The sequence below is a fragment of the Fundulus heteroclitus genome, chromosome 18 (assembly GCF_011125445.2).
Source record: "Fundulus heteroclitus isolate FHET01 chromosome 18, MU-UCD_Fhet_4.1, whole genome shotgun sequence".
Taxonomy (NCBI): domain Eukaryota; kingdom Metazoa; phylum Chordata; class Actinopteri; order Cyprinodontiformes; family Fundulidae; genus Fundulus; species Fundulus heteroclitus.
In genome coordinates this window covers 32,781,849-32,806,601 of record NC_046378.1, presented here as the reverse complement: position 1 = coordinate 32,806,601, position 24,753 = coordinate 32,781,849, and the positions used below count along the sequence as shown (strand labels likewise).

Sequence of the window (24,753 nt, the reverse complement as noted above, 5' to 3'; positions counted from 1 at the left end):
TACATATCTGATATAAATCAAGTACAGCTCCAAATTTATAAAGTGTAAACGTAAAATGTAGTTTTTGTGGGACACTAACGCGTTAAACAATATTTTTCAAGTGGAACGACTATTGCAAAAGTCACTATGTCCGATTTATAAGTGATTAAACCAAGGAAAAATCGAATATTCTTAGCCTCGCCTAAATAAACACTGAAAACCCATATAAAAATATAGTAGATGCCTCAGACTTTGTATATCCACAGTTTGACTAGAGCCGCAGCAAATCTGGACTGAATCAGCTGAAACATATTTGCCTCGCATAAGTTTTAGTGGGCAGTGTGCCAGGCCAGCCTGTGATTTTGGCAAATGGGAGTAGGTTAAATAAAAGTGCTGGTTTCCATTGTACATCTCTTTTTAAGAAACTTCTAGAATGTTCTGTTGACTCCTCTGCATTGCTATGGTGATAGGTGTTGAGAGAGGAAAACAAAAAAGAACTGCAGAAAGTCACATTGTTGATTGGTCACACCTGCAGCTCGTGACAAACTGCAGCAGAGTGGATCCGGTCGGGTTTACAAGTAAAAGACAACATGTGCAGACTTTAGATTGCATTTTACTGTGAAACGATGTAAAAGCATCACCGCCCACAGGCAAATTTTGAAAAAAAGGCCTCCAAAGTGGGCGTTACCAAGAGACCCTGAGGGGTAGGGCTAAGCGTGCCGATGAGCGGTGAGGGTTAAGCGGGACGGAAAGTGGCATGTTGAAAGTGATGTTAGTAGCATCATTGCTAACATAGGCTAACGCTCAAAGCAGTAATAGACACTAAACACTACTGATCAATGCTCCCGATGTCCATGATTCCAACTCCTGCGTCTTAATCCCCACAGCCGTGTCTGACCGAGAGGCTTTTACACCCGAACCCGGAGCTATGATGCGAAAGAATGTACTGATTCAACCAGAAGGAAATTCCAACTGCAATAGCCACCGTTCAACCCTAAGAGGGCAGTGCTAAGACTGTTTTAAGACAAACATTGCAGAAGTTCACATGAAAATGTAAATAATTGCAAAGTGACATTAAAGTTTCCCCTCCAAAACAGTTTATCTGCTAAAAAAGCTGATTTTGGGGTGAGTTACGCTATAAGGAATTTTCTGCTGCATGATAATTATGGGATTTATAACTACAAAATAACATTTCCTTACTCTAAGTAGAAAATCAACATATTCAGTTGTAGATGGCAGTTTGACATCTGCAAAAGATATCAAACAACCAAAACTGCAAAGGTACGAAATGGAGAAGGAATGCAATGACTGGCAACAACTTCAAATTATGGGTCTGGCCTTCCTATCCTCCCAGAGTCATGGGCAGCAACAATTACTTTTCTAAGGTCAATGTTGTCTTTCCACCTTGGCATTGTGTTAATACACACCTGGGTGCTCCAGGATAGCAACATGTCAAAACCTGTGATTTTATAGGGATGGTAAAGGTTGCTGAGGATCAATTCATGAATAGCATTTGATTAGCAGCTATATGTTGCCTAACTAAGTGTGCCTTTGCCACATCCATAGGTTTTAACAAGGTGCAGCAAGTGTGTAGATTTTTTCCCCCCATTTTGCCTTGATTCTTATTGTATAAATAATGACAATTATTGGGTTTTTTGTACAATTTAGGTTAGACAGAAGTATACTGGTTTTCTAATGGCCTGATAAAACCGAGAACTAAAAGCCAGTGAAAATTCTTCCCATAACTACATATTCATAACCGGTATTAGCATCCAGTAAAGAACAAAATTGTAATGATTGACACATTGTCGGTGTGAGCAATTCTTGGAGAGTGCTGACAATAAGAAAAGTAAAGACTTCATCAGCTACTACATTAGTAGCTCCGTAGCATTTCCCAATGCAGCTGGTATGAGTGGAATGTGGTTATTACTTTAAATTGATATTATATATAATGAGGCATCATTATCTGGGGACTTGCATACAGCTCTCACTTGCTCATAGAGTTCTTTAGGTGTACAATAACATTTTGGGTTGTTAAAAAGCCCATATCTCTGTGCGTAGATTGTTGAGTTGCAGATTTTCAGTTCTGACTCCTCTTATTACCCTGGCAAAATCTTGTGAGTGATTAAAAAAAAAAAAAAACTCTTTAAATCTCTCTTCTGCCAAAAAACACTGAATTACTGCAGTTCAGGAACTGCAATTATTATCAAGCTCAATTTGACACATGGACATTTAAAGTCTTTCAATATCCCAAGCATGCAATTCAACGTGCAAAAACTGCTGTCAATTATTTGGAATACAAAAATAAGGCAAAATACTTTAATAATAAGATATACCTTAAACATAATTTGTAATTATTATTACTGTATATTAATTACCCCACTAGAAATACAAATCTGTACTTCTATTCAAACAGAAATATTAGAAATAGGTGAACACCTGCTATTGTTGGGCTTCAACCTTAAGAAAAGGTTTTTATTTTGGAAAAAATATTCTTGTAAGTAATGTTAACATCCAATGGTCCTTTACTGTATAGTAAATTATATAGCATTTAGTGTTTTTATGATAATTTTCAGTGCAAAGATTTGCGACATTGGGAACAAATAGTTCTAAATTAGGATTAAGGACTATTTAAGTTTTGAGCTTCTCAGGAAGTGTTGTCCGTTTATTCCGCTATTTGAATATCATGTCCTGATTTGAGTCTTTGTCAATCTGTGTGAATTCTGAGCCAGTGTCTAATCACAAATTTTATTATGCTTACATAATGACAATGAAGATTCTTAAAGTAGGTTTTGGTGCGTCACAGTCTGCACTGAAGTAAACGTCCTTGGATAGATGTGGTCCTATTTACTATGAAATGAAAGAGAATGTAAAAAAAGTGTGGTTATAAAAAGACAAATACACAATCAGAAGAAGATTTGAACTTCTCTGTAATATTTTTTTTTCCCAGCCATTCAGATTTTTTTGAGCTATATGTGTAGTCTTTAAAGTGTAAGCATTATTTTAACCCTAAGTCTTAAGAGCACAAATTTAAGAGCATATGTCTAAGTCAAATCTCGAGTCTTTCAGGCACAAATCCAAATCTGAAATTGTTGTTTTTACGACTAAAGTGCAACACGACTAAGTCACAGACTCAAGTCACCATCTCCCACAAGAAGGATATTATTACCGTGAGCAGCATGGCATTGTGCAAAGGGAACGTCAATGTCTGAACCTTAAAAAAGGATAGTCATGACATGCCATAGCAGAATAAAAAAGGATACTTTCCTGGTGCTTCTACGCCCACTCTGTAGTCCTGGAAGCTCTTGCTGGGGTGGAAGTTGAAGATAAAGAGCACATTTGCCCTATCAAACACAATGACCTTGTCCCCTTCATGCTTGGCACTGACGTAGGCCTGGAGGAGGGAAAGCAAAGGGAAAATTAAAGTTAAGTATTTCTTCATGAATAGTCATTACCTTTCTCATACTGGATTTAAACAGTTATAATGGGTAACATTATATCAGGGGGCCGCAGATATGCAAAAGAGAATGAGACGCACTCCCACATCAAAATTTCAGGTGGCTCTCATCAGCGGAAAGCAGTGGCCCTGATAGTGTGAGGCAGACGCTGTCAGCTTTAGACAGCTGCGTGTGATAAAGGCAGCTCTCTCTCCTCTGGAGCAAGCCGCGGCTAACGTGTCATTAGCAGAGATTATCAATGTCACCCAACCCCCTATTTTTGGTGCCTTGTTCCCCAAGCCAATTTCAGGGCAGCATATTCACGGCTGAACGAGATGATAAGCACCCCTGCAACTGGACCGGCAGAGAGGATGGAGGTTAAGAAATGAGCTGACAGTCTGGAGTCGGTCCATTTCTCCAAGAGCTCTGAAGTAATGCCAACTTCGTCTGGCTGACACAGCGACTGCTTTGGAATTGCAAAACAACATTTCACCTGCCCATTACAAGTAGTGGTCAAAGAAACCTGTGTGGTCCAGTTTTACATGCATGTTAAAAACACGTGCATTAAATTAAACCGCTATTCAGAGCATGTGTGATTATACTTAGGCTCTCTTGTTTTTGTTTTTTTTTTTTTTTTTTGGAAGATCCAAATTATGTATTAGATTTCTACTGCACCAACTGCAATGTCCCCATGAGAGATACAAACATATGGCTGCCTGATATCAAAGTAAGAAATTCTAGTCTGAAGTTAGGTCTCAGAGACAGTCAAGTTTCTGTTTTTGTCACTGCCTGCAGCGCTACACTGACCTGGAACAGTTCTGAGTCAAACTTAGCCATGGAAAGGGAGCAGGATAAATCCCCATTTGTGAAGTCAGCACTCTCAGGGAGAATTTCTCTTTTTTTTTTTTTTTTTTTTTTGAGAAATGGCTCAGAAAATGCCCACAACCTTTCCGTCTACTGCGTTTCCATCACTGTAACGATTTGTTCATCTGCAGATGTTCACGGTTTACTAACAAAGACAGTCATATGGATCTTAACTTTATTCCATGTTGCAAGTCCAAATTTCTAAGTCAAGACTCCAGACATTTTTCAGAACAAAATTTCCAAATATCTTTTACAAGCTTAACTATTTGATGTGATTTGGTGTTATTTTTAGCGTTTGGAGTAAAGCCTTAAAAGCCCTGTTAAATTGGCCAATTTTGATCACCTGAGCCATAGTCACTCATAAGAGAGACAGTGCATTAGTTGGAGTTTTTTTTATTTTCCAAAACTCAAATGTCATGCATACAGTTTGGAGGAAATTATCTAGAAAGGAGCTGATTATCTCATTTTCATGATATAAAGAGATCTCAGGATGAAATCTCAGGGTAATGTAGTCATGGTGACAATTTCATTATGTAATTATCTTGAAATATGATTTGTTTTGAGTAACGTTTCATTACCTCATGTCGGGATAATAAAATCCGAACCTTGTTTTTGTCACTATAAGTTTAATAATCTTATTTCAAAATAATATCTCAACCCTTTTATTGTCGTCATAGTTGTGTAATCATCTAATATGTCTTACATATCTAAGCTCAGGTTCTTACGTTAAGAGGCAAACTTAGTGATTACAACCTAGATATCCTAACGTTGGAGCTTGCAGGTAGGTCAAGCTAAAAACATCATACATAGCACGGTGTAAATGTTTAACGCTTAATTCACTAATTCAGTTTGAGGTGAAACTAATAATTTGTTACATGCAGAAGGATTTATTTCAAGCATTTTTGTAAATGTAATGAATATGGCTATATATAAGAGTGCTATATAAGAGTGCTGAGTGTTCAACTGGAAAGTTGAGTGGAAGGATAAACCAGGAAGAAATAGGTGCACAAGCAAAAGGGATAACTGAATTGTGAAGGCATGAGCTACATCTGTGCAATTCCTTATGCTATGTCAATCCTGAAGCAGAGATGACATCAAAAGCACACTTTCTGAAATAAGGAGAAAATTAGAATAACATATTGGCTTGACTGTAAAAAGTCCTCTTTCCAGATTAAAGTACATTTTGCAATGCATTTAGAAACCAGGAACCCAGGCTCTGGAAGAGTGGTAAGGTACAGAACCCAAATTCCTTGAGATCCTGTATGAAATTTCCAGTCGTCAATAATTTTTTTTTTTTTTTTTTGGGGGGGGGGTGTGCATTTCATCTGCTTGTGCTGATCCATTTTGTTTTATCAAATCCAACTTCAGCACAGCCATCCAGCAGGACATTCTTGGCCGCTTCATACTTCCATCTGTTCAAGATTAACGGAGATGCAGATCCTTTTCCAGCATGACTTGAAGTCTGGCCACAAAGCCAGAAACACCAAAACCTGGTTTAATGACCAGGAACAGCGCTCAATTGACCAGCAAAGTGGCCCTGACCAAAATCCCAGGGAGAATCTACAGAGTAATGTCAAGAGGAAGATGAGACACCAGACCTGAATACGCAGAAGAACTGAAGGCCACGAATAAAACATTTGCTTCTTAAGACCTCAGCAGAGCCACAGCCTGATCACCTGCATGCCACACTGCATTGACGCGGCAATTCATGCCCAGACTAAGAACTGAAAGCATATAATGTACAGTACATTAAACTTCACTAGCCCATCATTTCTACAAAAAGATTTTTTAAGTTCTATGCAACATGCTCACAATGAATTTGCGGTTTTCATTAGCTGTAAGCAATCATTAAATTTAACCCAAAAACACTTGAAATAATTATATATATATATATATATATATATATATATATATATATATATATATATATATATATATATATATATATATATATATTTATTTATTTATTTGTTTATTTATTAATTGTTTGGGATGCACTTTTACAACTTTTTTAGATCGCCACTCACCATCATCTAGTTATTTTTATAAAACAAAAATAATAAAATAGTAAAATGTTAATCTCAAAGAAACACACCTAAAATGTTTATTATCATAGCATAAATGGCTGTACTAAAGACAGATCTGCAAATCAGAGATTTTTATTTTGTATTTTTCTCTACTGCAGGCCTGGGAACTGCTGGAAGAAAATATTATACTTTCAGGCATTTTTTTAAACGACTCTATTGGAACCCTGTCTGTAAAGTAATGATCCGGTACCTATTAGCTCTCTCTGAATTCTGACTGAATCATTACCCGGCAAGCCAAAAAACTAGAAAATTTCTCTTTTTCAAACATTCCTTCCAAAGATTCACAAATTAATCTCACTATTTTGATCGTCAAGTATTTTGGGAGTCGCTGTTCTGGTTTGTTGTCAGAGCAGTAAAGGCATTCCGGTCTCAACCCAGTCATCTGTGGTTGCCACAATCCCTTGCTCACAGTGTACTGGTTTGCATTGACATTTCTTTCCCGTGTTACACATCCAGAAATTATACTGCTGCATTGACAGACGCTTCAGTCCGCATCCACAGCGTGCTCCTTTGAAGCTCTGCATCTCTGATGTTTCCAGATATCACAAATTCTCCCTGCGTGTTTCCATTTCCCTCTCAGTTCATTTGCACCTGAGACAACAAGAAAAAAAAAAAAAAAACTGCTGACAAATCATCCCGTGCTCCTCCTTTCAACTACAAAACGTCCTTGGATCAGGTCGGCGCTGAAATATTGAACCAGCTGAGCTATAGAATGTATCTAATAAATGCAATTACCTTGGCAATGTCATTGATAAGCCCTACAGAGGATTCAGACTTATCTGGTTATTACAGCTGGATCTCTGAACATTATTGGCATTATCGGTGAATGATGTTCGACAAAAGTCTTTTTCTGACACCGTATTAGGCCCCGAATAAATGAGTGAGACATTTCTCAGCTGCTGCTGGGCAGACTCTGGCACATGGGGTCAGTTACAGGAGCTCCAGCAATTGAAATATTATCTTCCACGGTGGCTTGCTCTTTAGTCTGTTATTTGCATCTGCTGCAACATTTCCTGGAGTCAACTTTAATGCCACAATGCTAAAGTTGTGAAGATAGCGTGTTTTGAATTTTTTTATTTTTATGCATTAGTTTATGAAAAGATGATTGGATCTGATTTTGTTTTTTTTTTTACATTTCAAAACAAGCCATCTACTTCTTTTGATGTATTATTGTAGGATGTTTTAGTATCTAGAGGGCATAAAATACTGAACTACAGCACAGTCATTACAGTGTCTATGTCACAGAATAAAACTATCCAAGCTTAAATGCAACGTGCCCTTCACAATAATTCACATCCTTGGTGAGAACGAGTCAATGCCCTACCGAAACAAAAAAAAAAATCCCAAAAAATAAATTCAATGAACTGTTCTTTTCAATTTCTACTTTTCTTGTTTAAGTTGATTAGAGCATCTATAATCCTTCAATCACTAATTTATTAATTTACTTGAAGTATGACTATTATGAAACAAGGGCCAATTTCTCTTCACATTAGAAAACACAACATGCAAGAGAACAGGTCAGCCAAGGAAGGCAGAGGTGTGTTGATCTTCATCAGTCATAGAATGGCTAAAGTCAAATAACAGACAGAGGTGAAACCGAGCCCCATTTCTCCTCCATTTCTCTCCAAAATGGAATTTTACTTTTGATACATAGACTTGAGCAAAGCATTTAATATAAATTTAGTGGCAGTTTTAACATGCTTATTGTTAAAAACGTGTTATCTTATTGCTGCTTTGCTAACTGGGAGTTTAACAAGCAGATATTAGCTGGTCAAACCTGATTCTACTCGGGTCGTCAGTCTGCTTTCAGCTGCTCAACACACATGCTTTTGTTGAAACTATTACCTTAATTAGATTGAGTTTAGTTTTCATGCCATATCTATCAATATTTTTGCAACCGTAGATATATCCAAACAGCTAAATTTGTTTTTCTTCTAAATTTAGTGCTCTTTTGTCGCAGTGCATACAACTGTTCCGATAATTGCGCATTTGACCGGGTATCTTTTCTGCATGGAGACGTTTGAGGGAGCCACTAATAAAACCATGTTTACTCTCGCTGCCTTTCATCCTATAGATCTAGTGACCCAGTGAGTCTCAGCTGACCTGCTTTTCATTTCTAGACAGCGCCACAAACTTCAGCCATCAACTCCATGTACAGAAATTTTCTTTCACATAGAAGGTTCTCCTGGACCAGTGTTTTGTGTTTACTCTGTCTTTGCTGTGTGTTCAAATCCCAGTAATTTGCAGCAGGCTCTCCCCTAAGCCCAGCTTGCATTTTTGTTTTTGCTACATGTTTTCGGCAGTATGAGGAATTGCTTCAAATTCATTGACTCAATTCCTCGTCCACTGTCACCAGAAGGACGGGTAGTTGCAAAGTAAATGCCATGAGGTAACTGGCTTGGCTGGCTTGCATAAATAACTTTTGACTAATTTGCATTCTAAACTAAATTAGACCGTTCTGTATGATTGCCTTGAGACACTTGCTGTGAACTGTTTCATAATTAAACTGAAACGAATGGCATTGGGGAAAAGCGTAGTATCCTAATTTCAGGCAGGTGGACGGGCAGTGAAAGTGTGGGCGAGTTAGGGACAGCTTGGCATTATGCTAAATTCCAAAAAGCTGATGAAAAATGCTTAGTAGATAAAAAGTCTGACTAAAAGAGCTTTAAATGGTGTGATTGAAACATTTAATATTAGGACTGGAACTTTTTAAAACCCTGGTACACCTGGTTATCAGTTAGTGGACAATGTCTCCTACAGAGCGAGGTTATCTTTACAGGGACTAACAATCAGAAAGAAATGCTTCAAAGCTCATGTTCTGTCAAGCAAAAGGATCCAGTTAGCCGTAGGTTTCACTAAAGTTTCTTTTAAGAGTTTCTGTAATGCTCGGTTTCAACTTCCAGGTTGTTCCTGCTCTTTGTTCTCCTACAATGTATGTTTAGCGCCAGCTGTGCCCGCTCTGCTTGCCGCTGGTTAGCAACAACAGAAGATATTGTATCTGCCGTTGAGTTTCGCACAGCCCGATAACACCCGCTGGACATTAAAAAACAGCAAAAGGGTTGACATTAAATTGAAGCAAATTCACTTTGATTTGCAGTTTGATTTTGAAAACCGCCCCGCTGTTTGAAGAATCAACAGGAATTTCTTTTTTGACTGCCTTCATTTAACTGAGGTGTCAATAAAATGGCCAAGAGACATTTTGCTGGTGATGCACGATCCTGCCCTCCCTCAGACGCCACAGCTTTACACACAAAAGCACTTATAATCACAATACTGCTGCTATATAATTTCACAAAATTATTTAACACGTGATTTATTTTACAGATGGTGACGTCTTGAAGGTGTATTGTGGAGCTGTCAATTATTGTATGATTTCACACTAAAAGCACAGAGACGGCCAAGAAAAACAGCCTCCAGTGTGTAGCAGGTCAGCACTCGTGCCAAAGATATTTGTCTTCCTTGCCAGGAGCGTCCTCTGGGAACAGCATTTCGTATCATTTCCCCAAAAGGCTCTCCTTTTCCTCCGTCTCGCATCCAAAGCGCTGTCTCATTTACCTCTACGGCATGTAAGAAGATGCACTTTTTAATGATGGAGCAAAATTCCGGATTCCTCTGATCCAAGCATGTATATGATTATGCTGCGGGATATTTTTCAGATTCCGCTGCTTTTAATCCATCTGCAGGTCAGCATGGAAAATCAGAACGTGGAGTTCAATCTGGGGGCCGTTTCGAGGGGATGGGATGGGTCTTATCAAAAACCTGTCAAGTCATGATCTTGATTTGTTTTATTCCTTCAAATGTTTTTACACAGTACTTCAGAAATAAAACCTTTTTCCTTCTCAATTACAGCTACAGCCAGAAAAACAAGCCATTTTACAAAATGAGCTTCTTTTCTGGTGCTTTCTTCCCCTGTGTGATATCTAAATAATATACATGTTCTTGGACAAGTTTTCTCATCGGCTTAGTCTCTAAATGGAATGTAAGCTTTTTATGGAAGCTAATCATTTATTGTGTGTGTGTGTGTGTGTGTGTGTGTGTAATTAAAGTGGAGATTTTATTACACTGTAGTATCAGAAAAACTAAAACTAATTGAAATTAAATCACATGGTTTCTTTTTTTTACTTTTTAAAAGCACAAGTAATTTTAAGATGCACTTGTCAAACACAAAAAGCATCACAGGAGCGACAAATCACCAAAATAAAAGGCAGTAACATAAATGCTTGATGATGTTTTATGTGAAAATACACCGTGCCATTGGAGAATGTTTTAAGCAAAGAAATATTGCGTCTTTTTGGTGGTTGGGGGGGGGGGGGCACTCTTTCTAAATAGTTATGTTTCAAAATGATCTGGCAAAGCACAAAACAACAGAGTGAGCATTCCTACTTTTTCCAAAGCTCTATGGAGGAAAAAATCTTGAGATTTATGAAACAAATAGGCAAAGTGGGCAGAATTGCCCTCTCCCACCACAAACGGTCTCTGAAACATCTTTTGCAGCAGGATTTTTGAAAGAATCCGAATATTGGCTTCAAAAGAAGCAAAGTCAACAAAGGCACATAGTCATGAGCCAAACCGTCAATCTAATGGAGGTGTTGCAGTGAAGCGTAAGGGCTATCATGAAAGAAAATGTGTTGTTTTACAATGGTTGTAATTTTTACAGTTCCCACAAAGAAAACGCTACAGTGGGATGAAAGACAGTGTTCTCTGAATATATTTTGCAGAGCTACATTATTGCACTTAAACCTTAATGATTAAAACACAAACTGGTTTTGTGGAGAAAATAAGACTTTCAGCTGCTTCCATTCTCTGCATACGTTGCTAATACAAAGTATTTTGGTTACACAGCTGCTGGAAAAAATGGGAGAACTGATGCATGCGGGATCTTAGGCTACATTCACAGTGCAGGGAAATGCGACCCAAATCCAATATTTTTGCCCATATGCAACATATATCATCTTTTTCACGGCAGCGTAAACGGCCCCGATTCTGATCTTTCCACTCCCTCCCAAAAAAAAGCAGATTTGTGCCTTTTCCATGTGTGGCACTAATTTGGATAGGTATTGGATTTCTCTCAAAGCATCCACAGTCTGAACGATCATGTCGCATTTTATTTGTCTTTTACGTCACTCACTACACAACCACACACAGCATTAGCAGTTAGCGCTCCACGAAAGACCGAGGTTAATAGCTGTGCTGCTTTCTTCTTACCTCACCTCGTCTTGCTATGCTGTGGTCTTAATATTGTCGGCTCCCATTGCTCAACAGCTTTCTAATAATAGCAAGGAGAGATGCTGCCCGGTCTCTGCGTTGTTTTTTTCTTTTTGAGTTTTGTTTTAAAGTAAACTTTTTGGAACACTTGCAGAAACAATTACAGTCACCATTACTTCCTCGAACAGGAAGTAATGGATCAGATTATACAGGTTGGCCAAAAACATGTCCTATCTAAGGAAACCCAATTGATTGCATCACGTCTTGACAAGCAGCATTCCCTCCTGAAGAAGCGTAGAGCTACAGGGACAGTCGTCTGCATTGTTGGTGGCTTTGCAGCAATCCCCCATACTGAACAAGCATGAAGCGACAGTGGAAAGAAAAACTTTCCTTTAACAGGAAGGAAAAACTTCCAGCAGAACCAGGCTCAGTATGAACGGTCATCTGCCTCAACCAACTGGGGATTAAAGAAGACACAAGTCTGATGACGGCTGCATTTAATAGTACAGTATGAACGGTCACCTAAAAAAAAAATCTGATTTCAGCAAAAAATCTGAATTGAGCGTCAAGACCTGCAGTGTGAACGTAGCCTTAGACACACAGAATCAGAGGAAAAACATCATCTATCTGGATTCTGCAAGATTTTCAGTCTTTTTCAGTAAAAGAAAAAAAAACTGTCCCAAGCGGTTTGGTGAAATACACCCAGACTGGTTTTACTAAACAGAGCTTCTAAACCACTGGACAGGTTTCCAGTCTTTCAAATCTCCAAGCAAACGGCTTCACACATTTCTCTTGTCTTCCTCCTCCTCACTGAACAAACACCCACGTTAGCATCCACCTTTTGAACCAAAATTCAAGTTGGAGCCTTGGAAAGTAATAGTTTCAGGTGGACATTCTGTTCCTCATTGACGCCTGAATTCAATGTCTTGTACCATTATCACTCTTCATCAGGTTTCAGCTGCCTCCCTTTACTTCATGCATGTGCTTTGGACATTATTTGGAAAATAAACCTGAGATACGCACCAACATGCAAAGAGAAAGGAAACGTAAAAAAAAAAAATCATGATCTATGCCCTCTTAAATGTTTTTCTCGCTCTGTGATTTTATTATTCAGGCCTGCACGAAACCTTTAGCAAGGTAAGTGTGTGATGTCCTTACAGGTGGAGCCGCCAGCCAGCCGTACTTGTCTTCGGTGCGGTTCATGTCCCGGTCAAAGGCGTAGAGCTGATGGTAGCGGAGATGATCCATATCCAGCAGGTTAAACTGCCGCCGGGCGTAGTGGTAGCTCTGATTGTTGCCTTCTCTGGGGAAATCCAGCCACTCAGGATGGCCAAACTCATTTCCTGCAACACAGAGAGTGTTATTAAAGAGCGCACGTAATGAAGGGAAAGGCAAGCCGTCTCGGAATTAGCATACTCTATCGTGTCATGCTTTATGAGGTTCTTTTTCCTCTGAGGTTTAGTGAAATTTTAACAAGAGAGAAATACAAAAGGATGAGATCAAACAAAAAAAAACACACAAAAAAAACGCCGGAAAGTTTTTGACCTTTTCGTCACCCCCAGAGGTTACCACATCTCATAACAAAGCAGAGTGAAAATGTGACAGCCTTGCTGCAACTCAGGACCCCGCCTGTGCGTGGCTCAAGCCTACAAGGAAAACTACAACATGTAGAAACACTTAGAGATTCAGTTATTCCAAAATACTGTAGATTAAAACAACCAAGACCGATTTCTATGTTGTAAAAAACACTGAGATGTTATTTCTGCAAAGCCGACTAAGCTTCAACTGTGATGCAAATTAGGAGACGCTCTAAAGAACAACCCTGTTTAAAGTTGAAACTATAGGCAGAGAGGAAGATAAATCGACAACAGAGCATAGCCTTGTGTTAATTAAAAGACATTTTTGAAAATTTTACATTTTTCTTCCACTTCCCAGGAGTGCAGTGGTTTTCCGAAAAGTCTGGTAATTAGGGGGAAAAGGAAAGTTAAGCGTGTAAATAAAACCTCCAGGAATTGTATCATTATTTAATAAAATCTGGATGCAAACTGCGGAAGTATCCACAACTACCCTGTCATGCGAGGAGATGAGATAATGAATCCGTCAGTGAATGTTATGAAACATCATAAAACATTGGTCGAGATAATTGAATTCCCAGTAGAGGAAGAAACAGACAATAGACGGAGGAGGATGCAACCGCACTAAATAAATAAACGAAAAATGAAATAAAAAACACACAGTGATCGGATGGAGTGGAACTGACGGGTACTGACAGCAGATTCTAATGAAAAACATTATGAAGGTGTTAAGGAAGTGGCAAACAATAAAAAAAAATGGACTGCCAACAGAACAAGCTCGCTGCAGCCGTCACCTCGAAATTAGGGCAGCGGAAACGCGAAGGAGGAGAGACAGACATGAGGAGGAAGAGAGAGTAAGGGAATGGGAGAGATCCACTTTTTGTGACATCTGCATGAATAAAAAGCCTCCCACACATCCTGAACATGGAGTTACACCTCAATACCGGCACTAAAAATCCAGACTTCTTTTCATTCTTTCCACCAGGGGATTGTGTTCATCATATTGTCTGACATTCCTGTGTGACTATTTCCCATGAAATAGACCAAAAGACCTCTATACACTATACATACATAAATAATCAACTACGGCACTCTGGTTAATTTTTATTTAGATGCTTTATTTAATAATAATAAAAAAAAACTATTTAACAGTGAAAAGTTGCGGTTTACTTCCATTCCGTTTATTAAAACTGTTTCAGGAAGATGAAGAAGCCAAAAGAGTAAGGAATTAAAGTCAAAAGGAGAAGAGAACACGGACTGGAGGAAAACACCGATTGAAAACAATTAAAGCGGTTTTGCAAGAGTGAGTGCATTCGCAACCTTTTCCATTTTGTTTTTAAGACCTGAAAAACAACCAAGAATAAATTAAACTGTTGTGATAAAAAGAACCTCAAGCTTAAATGTGTTTATGTGCTTTTTCCAACTCTCCCCCTTGTCCTTTAGCTCAGAAATAACCAAACTATCCATTGTTACTCTGGATATTTACGTACTATTTTGCTACTTAATATTTTGCTTCTTTTCTTAGAACAGTCATTAAACTGTGTATGGGCCAGCTGCGGTAAACCAAGGTTAACCCTTTTCATAAGATGGGAGAAATTGCCAGAGAGCACTTAATACTGGTTTGGACTAGTAAAAATGTGTTATTTTACTGTTGTGAGGTCTTTTGCCACAAGATCTATTTATACCACTAATTAATATAAAATAAACATCAAATAAATGTTATAGAATGCATTATCAAAACAACGTCTTCTTACAAGAAATAAAGCAATTAGACAAATGAAAAGATAATTTTTTTTTCCAGTGTACCTGTACATACTGTCAAACTGTGGTACTTTTACTGAAGATTATCAAAACGTGAGCATCTCATATGCCCAACGCATTACAGACAGACAGACAGACAGACAGACAGACAGACAGACAGACAGACAGACAGACAGACAGACAGACACACAGACAGACAGACAGACAGACAGACAGACAGACAGACAGACAGACACACACACACACACACACACACACAGGCAATTCTTCTACTCAGTTGCAGATTCCTTGTAGTCTGAAAATGCTATTTTTGATAAATATACAGTATATTTTTTCTTACGTTGTAAATTTGCCCCAACTGTATAATCTTATGTCTTATTATTTTTTAATTGGGATGTTTAGATCGCCATTGAAAAGAGTTTAAGGCCAGCAAAAATCACTATAACTAATGACAGTGTGTTGTATTTATTGCCATAATGATAAAAGTATGATAACTGTAGAGCCCTACAATCACAAATATTGGTCTTAGAGAACAGCTATTTTGAAACGGGCTTCTTCAGGACAAGGTAAATAAGGACACAGTAACGTCATGAATGACATTTTCTAATTCATTGATAGTTATTGATGCTCTCGTGGAACAAATATTGTAGAAAATTGCAATCCCAGCAATACTGTTAGCACATATAGAAATAAGTGTGTTTATATGAGACTTATTTACTATTTTCCACACATTCCATTCTATATTTCCATCTTAATCAGGTCATTTGCTTTTGTTCAGGGGCTGATAATAATACAAACAAAAAGTGTTTGTTGGTGTAAAGCTAATCTTGAGCTCATCTGACCAAAGCTAAAAACTCCTGTTAGAGACCCAGTAGCTCTTAGCAAAATCCACATACATATTTGAATTTGTTATGGTAGGACAGCGCATTTCCATGCATGGCTATTAAACGACTGGCTTGCATGTAGGGATTGTCTAATGGCTATAAAGAGTCGGTGATCCCAAGATTTTAATCTGCTGCAGTTCTCTAAACTCATATTTTGAGATTTTGTTTCCTCACCTACCCCTAAATGGGCAGTGGGGCAAGATATGCTTAAACCCTTGTTTCACTTTGTTTGTCAGAGTTCAAGCAGTTTAAAACTTTAAATCGTTGCTCTTCTATTGAATAAAAGTATGTGCAAATTTAAACAGACAGCAGATTGTTATAGTACTATATATTATACCCCAGGGAAACAGGAGGTGAGGGATTAGAAAAAAATTCCCAGAAATTTGAATAATTTAAAATAATGTATGCACTGCATAATTTAGAAAAAAACATTTAGTTGTACTTATTTTATAGAAATTTCTAGGAAAATGTTGGGTCCCAATTATTCTGGCCCCGGTGATTATTCAGTGCAACAATATGTGACAGCAATAACATACATTTTTTAAGGCTTTTTACACCTTTTTTTTTTAAAACCAGCAATGGCATTAAATATGGGTTGTGCTGTAATCAGAATTAAGCGAGTTAGATTTATTAATTACAAGCATATTTACACCCTACTTAGTAAGTGCAGATTTAGTGCAAGGAAAAGATAAATGAAAAGAAAGCTTTACGCATCTTGTTTCACTTTTCTACCGAGCCATCGCAGGAATCTTTGTTTTCAGACCAAGGGACCCGTTTGTCTGCTCACCAGTCATACCAGTGTACTGTTCAACAAAAAACACATTCAAAAGTGTTTTGCAACTAATGTATATTCAACTGAGCGGATTGAACCGGGTGCTGATACGCACTGCTTGATCTTCGCTGCCCCTGCAACATTTATTTGGTACAACTTTCGAGTTATATGGAAATGATTGTGCTGCAGATTGTGCTGTGACAGACAAGCCCGGGCAGTGGAGGAAATTGTTGTAGGCCAGTGTTGGATCAGGCGTATCTGCGCTGGGCATGCTACATCGGGGGGGCTGGTGACTTACTATGAGAAAGTTTTACAATATCGATAGACTGAATGGCTGATGTGGCCGCTGCATTTCGGCCACAGCAAGCACAACCTTTGCCTGACTGGGTTATCTCAGAATTTCAAATCAGTCTGAGTTTAATGTAGTCTGCTAGTTTTTCTTGTGTGCCTGGTAATGGCTTCACTTACATCTAAATACAACAGATGCATCAGGGTTGTTTTTTTTTTTTTTTTTTTTTTTAAATAATAGGGGATCTATCACATGTTTTAAAATCATTTTTTGTGGTCACAGTAGATTCCATCACATCTTGATTTTTGGAAACATAACAGCCCTGGATATCAGTAGAGTAGGTCAGCTCACACAGTTTAAAATCTTAAAACCAGTGGATATTTGTACAGTGATTGAGGAAATCAAATACATTAGGAAGAAGCAGTTACCGTGGATAAATCTTCGAAGAAACCTTGAGATAGTAAGGCATGCTTTCATAACCTTCCAAAACGTGATGCACTTTCTGTTAGTATTAGTCAGGTTTCATACTTCACATACCATCGGTGCAAGATGAGGCTGCTCGATTTTTTATTTTTATTTTTATTTTTTTTTCCACATGAGCACATTTCTACAACTTTGGCTTTGCTTCACTGGCTCCAAGCAACATTTCCAAATGAATTTCAAAATTCTTTCATCAGTTTTCAAGTCTCAATAATTTTGCTGCTTCTAATCTGTCTGAACTCCGGCTTCTATATGCGCCTTCTCGCTCCCTCAGGTCTGCAGGCCAGCTGCTTTTAACCTTTCAAAGAGGAGAAACAAACTCAAAAAGGTGGCAGAGCATTTGCTATGGGAGCACCACAATTTTAGAATGCACTGCCTTTATCTGGTGGACTGCCATGTTCTCTTGTCGTTTTTAAATCTCATTTTTACTCTGACTTTTAGCGCACTGTGAGATACTGACTCTGACCTCACTGTTTCTACATTTGTACTTGCTTTACTAGTTTTTGATGTTTTCTATTATAGCTTTTGTGTGCTGTGTACCTCTTATTTACCAGCCTCTCTTATGTTCAATTTTACTGAACAGCACCTTGGTCAGGCTTGCTGCTGCTTTTAAAGTGGATTATAAATAAGGTGGTATAGTAATCTTTTATTTTATTGTTAGCAAAATAAAAAAGGTTAACATCCATTTTGTTATACAGATAGGCTGTCCTAGTAAAACCCAACAAGGTTCTACAGTATTACCATCTGTATGACGGATTAGTTGGATTAGTTGTATAATTACCTCGTTCAACTTAGATTATTTGATAACTTTCTTATAGGTTTATTATAAAGCTGCAGTAGGTAGCTTTTGTATAAAAAAATATTTTTTACATATTTGTTAAAACCGTCACAATGTCCTCACAGTAACGTATGAGACAGATAATCGGTGAAAAAATAAAGCTCCTTTGGCTCCTCCCAGTAGTCCTACTGCCATTTGCAGAAATGCACCACTCCCAGTCAGAAGCAACCAATCAGAGCCAGGATCACTTTCAGACTCTGTCTGGTTGTTAGCAGTGTCAGTCACTCTTGTGTATGCACTGCTCATACTTCCGGACAAAGCTACTGTCATTCAAGCTCAAGATTTCCAGTGGGCTGCAGGTGTGAAGAAACAAACCTGCTTTACAGAACAAAAAAAAAAAAAAAAAAAGCCAATTTCTTAACTGGCACCAGCTCAGAAAACAAAGACAGGTAAATGGTGGGAGCAGCATGGCAGGCTTTTCATAAATAATTGTTTAACTCTTTAGTTACGGTAATTTAGTCAGTAATTTCCCTTTAGGATTATTAAAGTATATCTGATTCTGATTACACTTTTTTCTTTTTTGTCTGTCTTGATTATCACATGTACGGACATGTCGCTGCGAAGGTCGGACACATTTGAATATGACTCCTGGTTGTGATGCTCACTGCTACGCTTGCAATAAGCATTGCTCATCTTGTGCCTTCAGATGGGTGTGAGGTAAACATGCACCCAAAGTGAAACAGGATTATTCCTGCGATCAATGAATTATTTTTCATCGGTTACAAACAGACGAAAATCGAGACAAATGTGGCATTGATATATGAAGTAACTACCCTGCATATTTCCTCCTTAAACCTCGTCAGCAAAAAGGCTTGCTGTGGTCCTGCAGTGGTAGGATCAGTGAAGAGATGCTGGCTTCTGAAATATCATGATGGTCCTAGTTTTCAGAAATAACGAGTAACATACTTCTGTTTTATGATCTGTGAAAATTCATCAGTGCATGCAGTCCTGGTCTTTCCATCCCTGACAGCATTCTCAACCTACCAAAGAAAGTGACTGCTTAGAAGTGGTAAAATATGCAATTTATGAGCTCTCGGTAATTGAAAAGCACAGAACACGGCAGATCAATAACAAATTAAAGTCCATTTTATCCAAACCAGAAGTGTGCACGTAGAGCAGCGGTTATCAAAGCAGCAAAATATGCCAGCATATGTTATCATATTTTATTTCTTCAGATCACCCTCGCCAATCTGATATCTACAATTTTCTAGAAGCCTAACAATCATCACCTGTTTTTGTCCCCAAATCTGTTCCTAGGATCTATAGCATCAAATACATTTTATTTTTCTGGTAAGGGTAAAAAAAAAATAAAAATAATTGATAAGGATGCTTTCTCGTCTTCTACACAGAGAACAGATGTAAGAGAATACGACACTGTTTAAACTGTCAAACAGCATGAAAATGCAAGCAAGAGAAGCATAACATTCCATGAAATAAACTAGTTTTTGTTATTGAAAAATGCCAGTCAGAGGAGGTATTGTTTTCTATGGACTGAGACAACTTTCACATAAACCAAAACACAAAGAAAGGCATAATATAATCTTTTCAAGCTCCGTTCTAGACTCTCCACTCGGAGTATTACATTAAAAATGAAGTCTACAATCACCTCAGGGAACTCTCCTGAATAAAAAAAAAAAAAATAAAAAATAAAAAATCCCCACTCAGATGTCAGACATCAATATGAGGTGTTTAATGCATATTTCATAACTTTACAGTATCCTCTATCAGGCTGGCTTGTAAATATCTGCAGTACGTTTGAACTCCTACATTTCCCAGTATTACTTTCAGCATGCCCCAGGGAAAGGGCTCTCTATGTTGCACCGAGTTGCACACGGTACATCTCGAAGGGAAAGCTACCACAAAGGCATTGTCCTGTTTTTGTATGGAGGAGCGAGAGAAAAATGGATCGTGCTGGGATGTGCGGCTCAAACTACAAAAAAAAGTTAGCACAAAGCGTGCTGTACTTTACATACCACTGACGAAACACCGACCGACACGCATGGCATAGATGCATTATACAGGTATTCAAACATCAGCCATAGATATGGAGGCCATCCTGGGTCTATCCAGTTGTGATGAAACTCAGAGCAACCACTGAACATAAATTCCTCTCAAAATTGTAAAATTATCAAAGATTATGTATTATTGAGGCTTCTCTATAAAAACGTTAAAGCCCCAGATGTCAAGGCAGGAATGATGGCGACCCTGCATCTTTACAAGTCATTTTTATTGTGATTTTATTTATAGTCCCACTAGCAGCATGACTAATAGAGTGAATGTTCTATCTATCCACAGAAACAGTTAAAATACAGTCTAGCAGATGGCTAAAGCATTAAGCTTATTAATATTATCTAAAATATTAAGGTGACAGACTTTGGTCAACCCCCTGACAGTAGCGTTTGAATTTTCTATTACAGTCTAGCTATTTCTCCACAAAGCCTGGCTGAATTAGTTCATAATGTACTGCAGGTGTTCATTTACCCTTGACATGAATCCTGTTAGCAACATTTTCGGGAGCAAAAAAAAGTTTTGCCACTCTTGACCTGTAAAGGTTTTGTGATATTCTCATCCATTTTTTTAATGCACAAGTACACTGAGCCCACCTGAAAAGGTTTCAGTAGGATTATATCTGGTTGACGTTCACGATACACAGCCTAAAAGCTCGGTGAAGCAATTTTACAGGTGATCAGAGCAGCAATTTAATTCAATCAAACTGTAGTAGAAGAGTGGTGATTTGTGCATCTTCTATCGCTATGTATTACAAATGAAGTCAAGATACTGTCAAAAGCCTCTTTTTTTCCTCACTTTCTGACCCATAAATCACTTATGACATTGAACAGGCCATTGAATCTGTCCAGAAAATTAGTTGTTTGTCAACCAAAGTGACTTTGTACCTTTGTACCTGGTTAGAGAAATTGTTAGAGAAGTATTTTTTCCAAGCCCAACTAAAGTCTCTAAAGAAATTCTGTCTTTGGACCCAAATTTTACCCATGAACAATGGATAATTAAGTAATTCATATATATATATATATATATATATATATATATATATATATATATATATATATATATATATATATATATATATATATATATATATATATATATATATATATATATATATATATAAATAAATATATAAAATTACTTATATACATATATATATCATAAGTTTTATTCAACAATAAAAATTGTTAATTATTTTTATTGTACGCTATGAGGATTACATAAATGTGCACTCATGTTCAAAGGACAGAATTGTTGAACATGTGTTAATATCAATTGTTTATTTAATGCATGGTTTAGGGTTTGGGGGCTTTTCATTTTCTTAATAGCAGTCTAAAAATGTTAACGGTTAGCTGAATTTGCCTTTAAAACCTTTGTTCGCAAGTGTAAATATTAAAACAGGTTCAAAACTATGAATTGCTAAATTAAAATGTTCTTAATGAGTTAGAAGCAGTCCTTGTCACGTCCATCTTTTATGAATCTGCCATCATGAAAATAAGTACATCTAACAGAGCATGTTTTGATATTTGAAGAACTGGAGGACACATATTTTAATACAATGATTTGACAGCAAGATATAATATGAGAGGTAAGTTAAATGGACAGTGTGTAACTAATTTGGCTTTTAATTAGCAAATCTCAACTATTGCTTTTATAAATACATATTCTGACAAAGTCTAATAACATCACATCAAAAATGAAAGCATTCTCCTAACTTAGAATTAGTATATATGTTTATAAATACATAGGTGCCGATGCATCCACTGGGAGGCAGCGTGTTGCGTTGCCTTTTCTGATTTGAGCAGCTGAAAGGGGACAAACTTGTCAGCCATACGTGTTTTCCCTTTCTGTTTTCTTTACGAAGACGCACTGTCAGTGCAGGAGGAGTAGAAAACAAGCAAAGATGACCGTAGATCATTCTATTTGCCCTTTTCTGTTGAAATGGAGAGCCATACGTACTCTTTACCCACCGAGAGGGAAGAGAAAGTAAACAAGTAAAGAAGAAGTAATAATCGGGAGAAAATTAGACTCTATATCAGTGCAGTCCAAAAACCATTTCACACGATGACCATATTACCAGGAGCTAATACATGGAGGACATGTTGACATTGTTACATTTATGATACTCCGCGGCTTCCGTCGTAGTTATTACGCGCTCAGCGTCAAGGTCGTTTGTAATGTGTGAAAATCTTACACACGGGGGCTTTAAGTTTATTGTGTTCTAAAACGACCCGAAGTCATTTAACAAAAAGTTCAGCAGGAGAGTCATACGTGTTGTAATGATTATGATTCTCAAATCTTTAGAGCGTGTCAGTCAAATGTAGAGTCTTTAGAAGGAGTCAAAGTCACGTATTACTTTAACAGTGAATGTGAGAGTCAACTTTGAATTCTTTAAAACATACTGTATGTCTTATTTAAGTCGCCGGGCTTTGTTATCTACTTAAGTGTGACTCAGGTCAAAGTCACATTCTCAGCTCTCCTTTCCTCTTTGGTTAGTTCTTAGTTTGTTGTCAAAAACTATTTCTATATCCTTTTTTTCTGCAAAAATTCGAACAGAGGTAATTGCAAAGATTAAGTAATAAACACAAAATGGTCTTACTCCAAGCTTGGCTTGAAATATTTCAATACAGTGTTTATATCACCTGGCTGAAAGACCTGATATGAAACAACAAACTCTCACCATATTTTCACTATGTTTTTTTTTTATGCAGTAACTTAAAACATAAATAAGGAGTTGTATTTTCCACTCTAATGGATTTCAAAGTATGAAAAGGCTGCATGGGGAATTTTTCTTTCATTAGTATAAGTCCTTGTCATATTCTTTCCTCACATAAAAGGCCATAGGGAATTCAGATTCATATGGCCACACACACATACACATTCAGGAACAAAAACAAAAAGGGTAAAGATAGAAAAAAAAGAAGCTCTTTGTAAAAGACACAAAGCTTAGATATAAGCCAGGGCTCTGATAAGCAGCTCTTTAAAAAGCTACACTTCATTAACGGCACGAGTACGGCAAGTTCTTTTGCCTGTTTCAATTTTCAGATGTTGTACTTCTTGAAGTCTAGCCAAGATGATTGGTTTGCTTCAGAAGTTGATGCGGTAACCCATGGAAGCCTTTGACTCCTTTTTTGATTTCAGCTTTAAAAGAACTACATCTGACACACCTCCATTAGGCAATCATTTCCCTCTTCGCTACAATAACACAGCACAGTTCCTCCCATATGCCTGCATTAATCACCGTGATAATCACCTTCTTCTGCCTGCCCAGAGCAGAAATGAAGCAGTGTATTATACTGTCCTGGAAAAACCTGTGATGGATTCTCCCCTCAATGTACACATAAATAAAACCAACATTAGATATTACCGGAATTCCTATCTGACATTTAACACCTGGTGTTTTAGTGTGATATCAAATGATGGTTTGTGATCATTAAAAGATCATTCTAGCTTTGTTGCAGCTTCCCACAAGAAATAAGTGTAAATCAGTTATTGCTCCCTATGTTTATGCAGATGGGTTTTGCTATCAGTTTTACCATTGTGTTTTCAGGCAAACCTGAGGGTCTCATTCAATCTTTATATCTGACAACTCGTGTTTTCTGTCAAAATACTAAGTCTTAGTCTGGAGCTTATCTACAACGAAATTCAATAACAAAAGTGTGAGTCTTTGTATGTGCTAAAAATCAACCAAGATTTATCTTTCAACGTCAGGGGAGATATACATTGGGATCAGGGAGAATTTTCTCACATGTTCAAGATCACAGATACGTGAACATGGCTAATTCAAGTGTAAGAATAACTCATCTTGTTTTTTTATAGGAGCATTGGGCAAGTTTAAAAGTTAAATATTTATATATTTTTTTCTTTCCCATACATGCCCTTACAATTGCACCAAGTGCAATTGTTGAGTTTTCCTCTTTTTTTACCACCATTGCCTCTATAACTGTATAGGCTCAGTTCACGAGAGAGTGATTTGGGTTGTATTTTCTGGGCATGCTTGTGGGTGTGCCGTGCTGCACGCTCTCCTTCACCTGGCTACTTTGTTGAGTCTCTGCCGCCATTGGTACATTAGCAAGAGAACACAGGCTAACTCCAATATTTACACTCTTACCTCAGAAGGTATTACTCCTCTAAACAAAAGACCCGTGCTGTCGCAGCGGTAGATGCTTTTCCTCTTCTCTCAGGCACGTCCACAACAGTGGTGTCATTTCGGCTTGTCGCCAGAGGGGGCAAACTTCTGCAAAAACTCCAAAACTTGCACAATGCTCCTTTAAAAAAGGAATTACCCAATCAAGATAGTCTGTCCCCAATAAAGATCTAAGTCATTTAATATAAAGTTCTCATCATGGGGTAATGTAAGCCTATACGGTCCAGTACTGCGTATTGCTGAAATAGCTTAAGGCGGTATGCAGTACTGGTAAGAGGGCAGAGCTGCTGCCAGCTATAAAGCCTTCATTCAGATGCTGCACGTTGCATCAGAAAATAAATCTGCTAACCAGATGCAGCCTGAAACACTACTTAATCTGTTTCTAAGTTTTGTTTTTATCAATTCCGCATTTTTCTAAACTATACGTGC

At 37.7% G+C, this 24,753-nt stretch overlaps 1 protein-coding gene across 1 annotated transcript in view; it reads right to left on the bottom strand.

Moving 5' to 3' along the window:
- Positions 1–24,753, bottom strand: part of gbe1b (glucan (1,4-alpha-), branching enzyme 1b) — a 180,101-nt gene that overhangs the window by 36,660 nt on the left and 118,688 nt on the right. Inside the window, exons 13-14 of the mRNA XM_036149447.1 lie at positions 12,731–12,915; positions 3,243–3,373 (exon numbers count right to left, since the gene is read on the bottom strand). Of these exons, the coding sequence (XP_036005340.1) occupies positions 3,243–3,373; positions 12,731–12,915 (316 nt within the window). The remainder of the gene's footprint in view (positions 1–3,242; positions 3,374–12,730; positions 12,916–24,753) is intronic.